The 12,854-nt window shown below is 44.1% G+C and overlaps 1 protein-coding gene across 1 annotated transcript; it reads left to right on the top strand.

The window, feature by feature from the left end:
• Positions 1-49: 49 nt before the first annotated feature.
• LOC129584401 (DNA repair protein RAD50-like) lies at positions 50-2,593 on the top strand. Its single transcript, XM_055476562.1, is given in 7 exon segments — positions 50-431; positions 528-1,090; positions 1,093-1,142; positions 1,287-1,533; positions 1,597-1,741; positions 1,804-1,953; positions 2,356-2,593. Coding segments are annotated over 7 exon segments (1,407 nt in total). The 5' UTR covers positions 50-291; the 3' UTR covers positions 2,468-2,593.
• The last annotated feature ends 10,261 nt before the right edge of the window (positions 2,594-12,854 follow it).

The raw sequence follows: 12,854 nt of genomic DNA, 5'->3' as shown, positions 1-12,854 counted from the left end.
ACTGGCAGATGTTAGGGCTGTACGCATTCAAACCGGCAAAATGCCGGAGCAGATTATCGATCGAAAAATCATTGTGCAGGTAAGCATGTCTACAGCAACGGCTGTATCCTTCCCCTGACACATTTAATCATTTGATTTACATGCGCTTCTGATGAACAGCAGTTTTTTTAGAATCAATTTTTATTGCTAGGCAACAACGCTTATTATATCATGGTCAGCGGTGAATGTGCTTAAATCGTGTAGTGTATTTCTTCAAAAATTATTTAGCGGACTAGTTTGACCGTGTAAAAAATGGCTAGTTTGCATCCGACAACCAGTGTACAGTCGCACGAAGAATTGATCGGAGAGTATGCCAAAGTTATCGAAACCGAGCGGAATCGTGGTGATGAAGCGGAACGGACATACGAAGCGCTAAAACGGGTTCACGAAGAGTAAGTATGATGGTATTACTTTATTTAAGTACTGGAATTCCTCGTATAAAAACTTTACAAAAAGTGATTACCGTTTACGAATGCATTGATTTAAAGCACAATCGAGGAGTTTCGCGTTTCGCAAGACCAGACCCAGAAGCTGTTTTCCGAAACCGAGTTCAAGCTGAAACGCTCCGACGACACCGTCCGCGATCTCCGGCAGACCATCCTCGACCAAGCGCGACAGATCGCCGATCTCCAAAGTAATTTGCTCACCCCACAAAAACATGAGCTCTTTCGCATCCAAGCCCAGGCGGAAGCCGACAAAGCCTACCAGTCAAAACAACGCTCCCTCCAAGACGAGATTGTTACCCTTAAGTCTCGGGTGGCTGCGTTGACCCAGGAAAACACCGCGTTGCGGGCGGACAGTGATCTGCGGGAGGCGGATTTCAAGCGACAAAAGAACGATCTAGTGGCACGGTATGAGCGGCGCCTGGACGATGCCAAGCGGGAGAAGGATGCCGCGGTCCTGGTAATTCCGGCGGTGGATGCTGGGAAGTTCAGGCAATTGCAACGCGATAACGATCAGCTGGAGTTGCGGGTAAAGGCGCAGGATATGGAGCTGGAGAGTGTGCGAGCGGATAAGGCCAAGGCAGATGAAGAGTATGAGAGAACGAATAAGGGAACATGAGGAAGATTGTCGAAAGAGATTTGCTTATCGAAAACCTAAAGGTATCACTAGAGTAGGCATGATTACAGTATATGATAAACGTTCCGTTGCAAATACTACTCATACGATAATTAACACAGTGTGATTCAGTGATACTACAGAGTATACGACAATTCCCAGAATTCTGTATAGGATTGTTGTTGTAGACCGAACTGGAGGTGACGAAGACCCAAGTCGATCATCTAAGAAAACAAGTTTCCGATATAAACACAGAAAGTCTGCAGAGTTTACAAAAGATTCTGAATTTGGAAAGCGAAAAAGAAAGTCTGCAGAGCGACATCGATGGGATCAACCACAAGCACCAAGTGGAGCTAGGCTCGGTGCGAGCCAAAAGCGCCATGGAGAAAGCGCAATTACAAAAAGAAATAAACACCCTGAAAGCCGAAATCGAAAGTATATGCAACATTTCATGAGCTGATTACTGGTTTACCTTTGTCTTATATGGTTTGGTCTTAGATCTGAAGAACGATTCTGCGGATCTCAGGAAAGCCCTTGACCTTCAGAAACAGCTTATTGCCGACAAAGAACATGAAGCGCAAATGAAGCTAAACAATCAGGCGCAACGAGAGGTGGCCGAACTGAGCCGCCTGGAACAACAGCGGTAACGCGGACATTTTTCGAATTGGACAAAATTGGTGCTCAAAACAATTTGTTTCGCATCAGGAGCCATTTGGAACAGAAACTTTCCGCAGCAGAAAAACAGTCGGCTGATTTGGAGCGGGAGTTGCAGAGCAAAAGTGATCAGATTCTAGATGAGCGAAAGGTTGCTGCGCTAGGCCTAAGCGAAAGCGTTAAAGAATCGGATGCACTCAAGTAGGTAATTAAATGTAATCGGTACATGCTAACGGTATTACGGCGATAGTGGAGCCGGCATGGGAAAGTGTTTCGCATCGTACGGTAAAAAATTGTACGAGTTGGCATATGGACAGAAACGGTAGTAGATTTGCGAACAAATCATTTTTCCTGTCAGTATTAAAATAAAACACATTCCGTTAAAATTCCGTTAAAATAAACGCATTCCAGATATATTCCATGGAAATACATACATCAAAATAAAATACAAGCACATCATTTTTCTTGTCAGTATTAAAATAAAATACATTCCTAAGATAATTTCGGCGGTAACATACAATTTTACAATTGTTGGAAACCGAAAAAAGTTTCTTTCCACCTGCGATACAGAATACAAGCCTCGAATCGTTTTTTTTCCAACAGGCTAAGAATCATGGAATATCAACGCATGGAAATCACGTTTGCCAAAACCAAATCGGATTACGCCGTTTTACAACAAGAAATTAGGTTTGCTTCAGCAGATTACTACTGCTGAAGAGACCTTGCGGAACCTCAATCTGGAGAAAGGCCAACTAGAAAAGCAGCTGGTGGAGCTGTCCGAAAGAGAGAAGAATCAACAGACTGCCTTTAAAGACAGTCTCAGCCAGCATGAACTAGAAAAGCAAGCTATCCTGAATACCTTTAACGAGAAACGAAGCAGTTATGGAACTCGGATAAAAGAACAAGAAGCCAAGCTGCAAGGAAACGATAAACAAATTCTCCTGGTGAATGAGAAACTCAAAGACGCAGATCGCAAATATCAGATGTACAAGAAACGAACAAAGGTTATCGTTGCGGAACTGGTTGCTGCAGTAAAAGCGAAAGCCGCACTTGTCGAAATGCATAAGTATGAAAAATATCTGTAAGCTGCGTATCTGTGGCTCCATTATCAGTCTTACACTCTTACTTATTGTGCTTTAATGATTTGCAGAGACTCTGTGAGCGCTGCAACGTATCAGAAAGCGCTAGATGAAATCGTCCACCTGAAAAAATTGCTCATTCGTCTACGAGGTATTGTCCTTCCGGGAAACGTTGCCAATAAAACCTTGAATTTGGAGCTCAACCAGATAATGCCGACGGAAGCGACCACTAGTGGGAAGAGTGTTGGTGAACTCTTTGACGAGCAGCTACGCCGAAAAGTTAGTTAGCCCATTGAAGTTTTCTTATTATACATAAGTTCAGCTAAATAACGCTCTTTTTCAGACTGCGCTGCCGAAAAGACCCAGTGAGGATGTGGAACTTAGATCGCTGTTCGACCGACTAAAGCCTTTAGGTTTCGATGAAAATTCACTTATAAGGGATGCCGATAGCGAGCAATTCAGCTCCCCGGCATCGTCACCACCACGATTACGGGATCTTACATAAGCAAAAGTTATTCGAGTACTTGTGCAAATTACGATTGACGTTTATGTCTAACATAATGAATGCATATCAGTCCGAGACTGAAAGGTTACTTTCTAGCGAAACATAATACGTGCACAGTGGAAGCTTCGACAGAGAACGTCGGTACGGATTGTATTAAAGAAACCAGTCTGATTTTAAAATTTCAGCTCATTTTTAATCAGCTAAATTACAGCAAAAAAACTTTACTGTAATATCGTGTTCTAGCAATATCGAATAGAATAGTACGTTATTTACTTATTAGTTATTACGATATGCTAAAATGCAGTTACCATGCATTTGCTGCTTGTACTTAACCTATCGATAAAAACTGACACGTTCGAGCTCTTGGTCATGGACGACTCGTGGATCCTTTCCCATTTTCGCTTACGTCGAAATATTCCAGATAGACTAACAGACTTGTAAACATGTCAAACCGGCGTGTCGGTTTGCACGTTCCTGGACACACACATGTTTACAAGTTTACACATGTCGTTATATTTTGACACGATCGCCGCTTCTGTGTTAGAAATAGAGCGTGCGCTTGTGCATACGTACGATCGCGCGAGTTATATCACTGTAAGAATAGATTTATTGCTGTATCAAACTGAACTTGGAAACAGATATAAGTATTCTGGTTCAAGTCGGGTTACAGCTATGAAAGACACGAAAGTTACTGTAGTAAATGTATGTATCATTTGGAGCAGATACCTTACATACATACTCCCGTACCACAGTGCAACTGCGTGCGTGGGGGTTAAAATAATAATTAATCGCCGGAATTGTCAGTACTCTGTGCATCAGAAATTGATTTAGGTTCATACAGTGTGATTTAGTCTGCATTTGCGAACTCGTATACAAAACGGTATTTTAGAAAATGTCTTCCGTAAAAGAGCTGACGGACAGACCACCCAGCTTTACTTTCCTAGAGGCTATACTGAAACGTTTTGGATCCATAACGGCAGTCAAAGGCAGAAGCCGACTTTGTTTTCATCGTTGTCTGCAAATTCTCCTTGTTATCGGTGCTGGTATAATGAACGGAATGGCATGTTACAAGGGTGTCATTCAGTTAATTCGAAGAGACGATCATCTCAGCCTTACTGTACTCGTTGACGATTTGGAGGGCATAACTGAATCCATCCGGTCTCCGCTAATTATACTTACTGATGCTTATGATTTGCGGAGAAGAACATTTTTTCCGACTGGAAAGAGCTCTTCAGCAAGTACTGCAGTTTCTCAGTACTGATGGCTCTGCTGCAGGTGGCACAACAAAAAAAGGGTTTCGTCCGCTGTAATGACCTTCCTTATAGTCGTGATTTTGCACTGGCTATGGGGTTTTATCATCTGGTCTATCGACGATTATTCGATCCGCCTGAGTATGGAAAATTTTGGCAACAATCGCACCAGTGATACTTTGAAATTAATGGGGATCACGATGGTACGATGGAAATTTTACCTGATATGGTTTCTCCTCACTGAACCAGCCTTTATTTACTGCATGCTGATTCAGACCATGTTCTGCTTATGCGGACACATACTTTGGGCGGGACAGAAACACCTACTGCGACAGCTTCGACAAATTCAGCCACCACATACAGTTTTGCCGGTGCAACTCTGTCATGATGTGAATTGAATTGTGGATCTGAACAAAGGATTATATGGGCTCGCGGAAGCTATTAACAATTGTTTCGGACGAATCGCCGCGGTTGCATATTTTGTGGATTCCGCGACAATGTTAGCGAATATTGCCGGCACTCGGCTTTTGTCGGATGCACCTCAGTACTTGGAACTGGTGCCAACAGCGCTGTTCGCATTTATGATGACTGTTTTCGCTTATCCTTATTTGAAAATCGTTCTTTTGGTAAGGGTAAGGTAGTTCTTATTCGCACTGTACTTACCGTGTATGAAAAAATTTGAATGAGTCCCGGCCTCGGCCCAACCGGCTTCCACTTTTTTTCCTGCTGCAGCTCTATACACTGTACAGTGTACACAGCGTAAATGAGTATACTGTCTCACTGCAAAATAAAGAGACGCCCGCCCCCGCCCGATGGTAGCGCCCACCTATGAGCAGACGGTTACATACGGTTGGCTGTTTCACACGTTGACGCAGAATCGAATTAACTTTTTGAGCCGACAAAGTGTACTTCTAGTTCTAGCTGAACGGCATCGAACGAAATTACCTGCCCCAGCTGCCCGTAAGGAAGCGCTAGAAAACCGTCTTCAGTTTCGCAGTAATACAGTACTGGTACAAAAAAATCAGAAAAAATAGATGTAGCCATTTCTGTAATTATTGAACGGCTATGTATTCTTATGTTCTGTAGGACGCCGTGATCGAAACTGAGCTCTGCAAATTGCTCGTCGGAGCGCTCCCGCTAATTACATCTGTATCGTTAACGGTATGTAATAAAGTATGCACTGCTACGCAGTCGTGAGCGTAATATGCGTCCTTCTGGCTGGAAATATGTAGTAGCAATATGCTCATTTGGACTTAGTCACTTAAGCTTTCTCCAGGCCCCGGCTTTGAAGACGACTCTCGAAACCGCATTGCTGGCCCAGCAAAAACTAAAACTTCAGGCCAGCGCCGGTGGATTATTCTATCTGACATGGCCGCTAGTGTTAAAGGTAAAACAAGTCGTTATGCAGCGATACATAAGGGGAAGTCAGACGTGCATTTTACACATCCAATGTTTAATCAACTTGTACTTCCTCTTTTTGACTTGCAGGTAGGAAAGTGATTATCCAAGTTTGAATTATTCAATGCCGTGAAGCATTTTTTCAAATAAGCGTTATTTAAATTTAGCTAATAGTAAGTATTCGAGTTTCTCCGTTACAGACATTGGCCCTTATTGCATGCATCACCGTGCTGGCCAATGAGATCATATCCAGAGAGTCCGCTCATGACCTTAGCAAGAATTGCACAGCCTTGTGAACCTGTTGGATAACGTAGAAACTGTTACTAATGAGGACATCTATCATCCTGTTTTATGGGTTAATTGTTTGTTTTTATTATGCCGAACTGCTTAAATGAAAAATAAATTTCTCAATAAAGGGAAGTTTCGGTAAACTAGCAGGCTGGAACAGCATGGAGAACACACTCTAACATAAAGCGCCCTTCATGACCGTTCTCAGGATCAGCAGTGCGTATCCAAACAGTTTGTGTTGATGGAAAATTGTCTTCCGTTTTTCACCAGATTGTCATAGGTCACTTCCTTGGCACAGTCCACCGTCAGGAAATCTCCGATTGGTTTCTCTTCATCACGGTACCGGGGTTGCGTTACTTCCGGTGTCAGATAGCTGCCGATAACGGCCACCTGACCGGCTTGTTTTACCTCCATCAGGAAAGGCTTCCGGTTCATAAAATTTCTTAGCCACGCTAGCGAGCAGTCGCAGTGCAAGTAGCGCACTCTATCTATGTCTTTGGCCTCCTCCTTAGCAGGAAAGAGCGCCGGTTTAAATGACAATTAACAACGTTAATTGATGTTAATGTTAGCTGGAGGATGCGTGCTCCCGCGTTTCCCTTTTCGCCGTGTGTAGGCAGCTACCTGTGTTGGTGGCGCTGCGAGTCGCTGTGGCCGCTTAGATCAAAGCAGCCGCCGGCACTCACGCGCCTGTTTTTTGCTCTCGGCACTGTTTCTGTGCCCGCGTTGGGTTCTGCATTTCTGGCCAATGTTCTTTGCATTTCTTGTTCGTGTGCGCGCGAGTGATTTGTTCTTTAATTCTCCCTTGGAACCGAGATTTTCATCTTCCTTGATCTGCATCTTGGAATTCTGCGCCGTTCCGCGCGCCGTATAATCCGCGCATCTGCGTTAGCTGTATGAGCCTGTATCAGGAGTCTGTGGCCCTGGCTGTATCTAGCTGCTATCTGTGCGATAGCTCAGCTCCTCGTTTATCGCTATCTAGGTTCTGTCGGACTGTCATCATCGGTAACCGGCCATATCCTCAACAGAATTTCAGATTAGCTCTTTATGCGTCATTTGGATCCGCACTACATCCGAAGAGCCAAGCGAACAGCTAGCACTCAGTTTTGAAAGCCACTTACACGTTGAGGGGCCATACAGAGAAACATCAGTGCGAAGGGAAAAGCGGACAAGATCAACCACTAACTCAGCGGACAAGTTACAGCCGTCATGAATTATGTAAGAAACACAGATTTCCCATCTTACAGCAGCGACCACGTCCAACGACGAGGGTCGGTTCATCAGCTGCTGTGGCTGTGCCTAACGGGAAGACAGGCCACAAAGGAAAGCTTTACCCCTTTTTGACGCAAGCCCTTCAGTAGACGGCAGGGTAGGCCTCCAACTACGGTCGCGACTCGCACCTACCCACACGATGTCGGCTAAGCCACCGACAACGGCTGCACCTGACTCTGACGGCAAAACACGCCTTCAGCTACCCCCGCATCTCCCTCGGACAGGAAAACAGGAGTCCAACTACGGCAGCCCTACCTCCGGCAGCGACAGCTTCCTTTCAACGGCCGGGCACACTTCGGTCGGAAGCTAGGCCACTGGGGAGAGCTGCAGCATCCTCGGACGGCAAGGTAGGCCTCCAGTTGCAGCTTCACCTTCCTTGGACGGCAGTTAAGGCCCCTACCAATGGCGGCCCTCCCTCCTCCGACGGCAAGCAGGCCCATCAACGGCGGCCGCACCTTCCTCGGACGGCTACAGGCTCCTTACCCTCGGCGGCGCACACACCCGATAGCACGCTAGGGATCCAGCGAGGGCACCTTCCTCGGACGGAAAACAGGTCCAACGGCGGCGCGGTCTGTGTACAGAAGTATTTCAGAAACTTTAGTTGGCGCTAACATATTATGCGACATAACTCCGTGCGTAAGGGTGAAACTTGTATCATCGTAATATTTTAATTCATTAAAATTAATTTAAAAGCTTCATTAAAGGTGGCTGCTATAACAACTGAAACTGCAATAATAAAGAAAATTAACTGATCCTTGCATTTTAAAACCAAATAAAGACTAGTGTTAGCAGCAAACGGTTTTCCACAAAAACTCCAGATAAATAAATTTACTTAATCTCCACATTGACGCATAATAAACTGCAAAGACATAAATCGATTCAACAACTGCATAAACGATTACTGGTTGTGCCTGTTAACTTTTGTCGACACTTAAACCACATTTAAATAATTCGAGAGATTCAAGCAGCCGTTAAAGCGAGTCGATATGTTATGCATACGGCGTTGTATTATTGGCATCTCGCTTTTGTCACCTAATAAGGTCATACGACAATACATGCAGTCCATGTTCAGCGTATCATATTCCTATTTCTCTTGAACTCCAACCGACACCTGCTACGAAATAAACAGCTTATTGAATTACGTTAAACCTGAAACTTACTTTTCCTGCCTCACCATTAATGCAGCCACGTTATCTTGCGAGCTGTAAGAATTTTTATCAATAATAACTGCAACCTTTGACAAGACAACATGGAGAAGAACTCTAACACTGCAATTGTTCCCCCCGCTGTCCTCCTTAATATCCTGGGAATGCACAGCCGATCGCGTGCCGGAATCATTGGCCACGGTATTCTACTTGCGATTTTCATCTGCGGTGGATTCGTCAATGCGGCACTGTGCAGCGCGAGTCTGGTTGCACGCTATATCAACGCTACATATGAAGTGACTCTCATGGACATCCTCACATCGGTGGATGATCTGTTAAGCTCGCTGCGTGGCCCACTCGTGGCTGTAGCTTTCATGATCAAACGTAAAGAAACCTGGAAACTACGGGAAAAAGTCAAGGATGTCGCAATGTTCCCGCTTTACGACGGCAAGCGGTTAGTTGATCAGTGTGCTCTCAAGAAAATCGTTACCCGACGGACTTTACTTGTTACCTTTGGAGCCGGTATTGCGCTCATTGTATGGGAAATTGTATCGCGAATGCGACCATCGTACACAGTCAAAGATTTTGGTGTTCTTAGTCCTACGTTTTTGCGACTGGGAATCAAGCTGTATCGGTATCAAATAGCAGCCATGTGGTTTGCATGTGTCACAATTCCGTTTTTCTTATCGGTTGTGGCGCAAGGCCTGTACTTCTTTGGTGGTTCGGTTTTGCAAGAGGGCACGGAATATTTTTATCAAAAATTATCGCAGCTGGTGCAGAGCGCCTCTGCAGATACTAGGACAGACTACGAAGTAGCGGAAATGAAACTGAAATCGTTGATTGCATTTCGTGAAAAATTAGGCTTTCTCGCGCGACAACTGAATCATGCCTTCTGTTTTGCCACGGCCATGTGCTACAGTGTAGACACGATTTTAATGTTAAGTTATGCAGCCAGTGCCAAAATTCTTTCTAAACATCCGGAACCGGTCATGATTGCGGCTACTCTCGTGTATGCCGCGATCGTCGTATCCTTCGCGTACCCGTTCATTGAAGTCGCTAGATTGGTGGGTAACGTATAATTCTGTTCAGAGCCGTTATGTAAAAAGTATTTTATTCTGGTCAAGCAGGATGATGAAGGTGGATCGCTGTACAGTGACCTCGCGGTGAAGCTGTTACCGTTTATCGAAACACCACAGGTAGAAATACTTGACATAATTTGTCTGCTGTCCCTACTAAACCATTACGCACGTTTTCTAGGGAAATAGAATAAAAGCTGCCCTGGACACGTTAATATTCATGAATACGAACTCGAAACTGCAAGTGGCTCCGGCTGGACTTTTCCATTTGAACAGAGCCCTGTTTGTAAAGGTGAAGTATTCAAAGTTACTACAAACCAGCGCGAAGCTTGTAGTCAACCTCCGAACCGTACGAGTATGCATCCAAAATTTCAGACATACGCGCTGATTGTAACGACCACCTTGTTAGCCAATGAACTATTTGGAAACCTGGAATGTGAACCTTGCGCCACCTTTCCGATCCGAAATTCCACCGCAGTTTATGGATGATAAAGAGACTGTACACCATATAGCTTACGGTGTGGCGAAAATAAAAGCTTTACATTTTTCTGCAACAACAAAGGTTAACGAGAAATTTTAGATCTTTTGGGAAGTTTGTTGCTGGTCTTGGGATGCAGTGGTGGTTTGATTGTTGCAGACTGAGTGCTGCGTAAATAATACAGTGCAACGAAGCTGTCATCTCTGACAACTTTTTTCCAGTTTTATAGAAATTCTGTTTGCATTAACTGAAAAGCACACTATTCACACACACAGTGAACGATTTGGCTCATGTTGAGGGATTGAATAAGCTGCGCGTCACTTGAATACAGTTCCGTTGCAACTATGGTGATAGTGGCAATAAGCGCAAAAATCTGCAAAATACAGCAACAAATTAAATGAACCGAAGGAGGGAACACGTATAGGTCTAACGAAGCCTAAACCTTGAAGATCAACGCCCGATTTAGATGCATTGTGCCCCAGCTTCCACTTCAATCTTCAAGTTGTTTTCGCTGCGTAGCAAGTTGTGCAGGTAATCCACAATTTTTTGGCGCTAGAAATAAGGTTTCAAAGTATGCACCCAACAAATGAAAAATTAAGGAAAAATATGATACAAAAACATCGCCATTTTCGGCATAAGTGGTAGTTTCTAATGGCGCAATTCTTGATGAGTTTTCGGTAAACCATACCTCTTCAATTTCAATGCTGCAGACAACACGATTAGTAATGATGGTTAACAATTCATTTATCCGCCAGCTCTGCAAAACAAGATACAATTAAAAGGTTTGAAATAGTGTAAAGGTCACTGCAACCTGTTCGTCGATTCCAAGTACAGGAACGCAGAACACGATAAAATAGCAACCATAAATAAAAACTCCTCCGAGATTCGCATAATCGGGCTGATGCGACAAGATCTCCGAACTTGCCATGAATCCCAGTAGGGTCACGGCGTCTAGATACAGAGCGAACGCAGATATCCACTTAAATGTCTCACTAATTCGTTTGGCAAATTTATGAATGCTTTGTCGCAGAATTATCAGTTCTTTCACTTCTTCTAGCTTCTGACGCTCGACGATAAGAACTGGTGGCGTCACACTGAGCTGTTTTAGGCGATCTTCATAAAGGTCAATGCTTACTTTTAATATGCAGCCGTAAGCAAAAAACAGTATCTGCGGTAGTACGGAAAAACCAATCGGTATCATTCCACATAGCAGCCAAAACATGTAGAACATCCAGCGTGTGATTCGTATACCGAAGACAAGAAGCGTTTGACTGGTTTCCAAAAAGCGATAGATACTGAACGCCGATGAGTAGTAATGGTTAACCGCCCAGGTTATGAAGTCCCATCCAAAGTGAACTAGCACAAGCATGATAACACTTATCAACAGTAGGCGGATGCGTGGCACTGTTACGGATGTCCGAAATACACCATATCGCTCCATGTTTTCCAGTAAATCTTTCGCGACTAGCTGCAATTCAGCCAGCGGTTGCAGCTGCGTGAGAAATGCCAGCAGCACTAGTGCACCGCGGGCGGGCTGCATAAACTCCTGGACATAGCTGAAAAAGTCAGACAGCAGTATTTGCTGCCGGTCAGTTTCCGCGACGGTTGTCACAACGAACCGGATGAAATAGATTCCGGTTGTGAAAAAAGCGGCGATTATTATGAAAATATGCAGGAGACGACAAGCACGCTGATTATATGAACGCTTGCGGCATTTTGCATCGAGTTGGATGCATAGTATCAAATGCAGGGTGTCGATAAGTTTTAAAATGTATTGTCCGGCGTTTCTACTCATTTTTGCCTTGTTTCTGGTTATAATTACTCGTACTGCAGAGCCCATCATATCTAAATGCCGTTCGTACAAGGACATTACTCCTTTCGGCTATTGTTTGAAAGGCAGGAAGAAAGAACACTTCCCCGAATGTGACAGCCGAAAGGGTGTGTTTGACAGTTGGTACGCATTTTATGGGATCATCGACCCGATATGATTCACACGCAGGTATATTGTGCATTTCTATTATCTACATGAATACATTTAGTCTTTACATGGACGGCTGAAATATCTCGAACGTTAACACAGTTGTCCAGATATATTTCCACAATCAATTGTGGTAATAATTAATAAACAATTAACAACGAAAAATAGTGTATTCTACCAAAAATAATATCGGCGCAAAAGAAAAACCCCGCAAGGGTAAAAAAGAACCACCGAATTTGCATCAAGCCCAGTCGGTTAGACTTGACACTTGTACCATCATGACTTCGGCTTTGACAGAGTTCTCCATCTTTCACGTATCGATGATACAAAAATTCCACTAGATTGCTTGACCTCATCTCCCCTATTCTAAAAAATAGAAAGCAGATTTCAGGAGCTGGCTAATTAAGTTTCAGATGTTAGGTTAAGTTCCAGCGCAGTAATGTATGCCTTTTTCAGAAGTACGTATAGGCGTACATTTGGGTGAGTTCGGCGCGTAACTGCGTTGATCGTAGTGAAACTACCAGTGCCTTCCAGTGATTCGCAACGGCAGTGTGAGGGACATAAAAATCGCAAGTGGTACGAGAGTCTGCGATGGACGTCCAGCCGGTTACTATTCGATGCGCGTACCCGATGAAA

Source organism: Paramacrobiotus metropolitanus, unplaced genomic scaffold (genome assembly GCF_019649055.1).
Source record: "Paramacrobiotus metropolitanus isolate TYO unplaced genomic scaffold, Prichtersi_v1.0 Parri_scaffold0000013, whole genome shotgun sequence".
Lineage (NCBI taxonomy): Eukaryota > Metazoa > Tardigrada > Eutardigrada > Parachela > Macrobiotidae > Paramacrobiotus > Paramacrobiotus metropolitanus.
The sequence above is the reverse complement of the archived record's forward strand: the minus strand, read 5'-3'. Positions and strand labels throughout refer to the sequence as shown.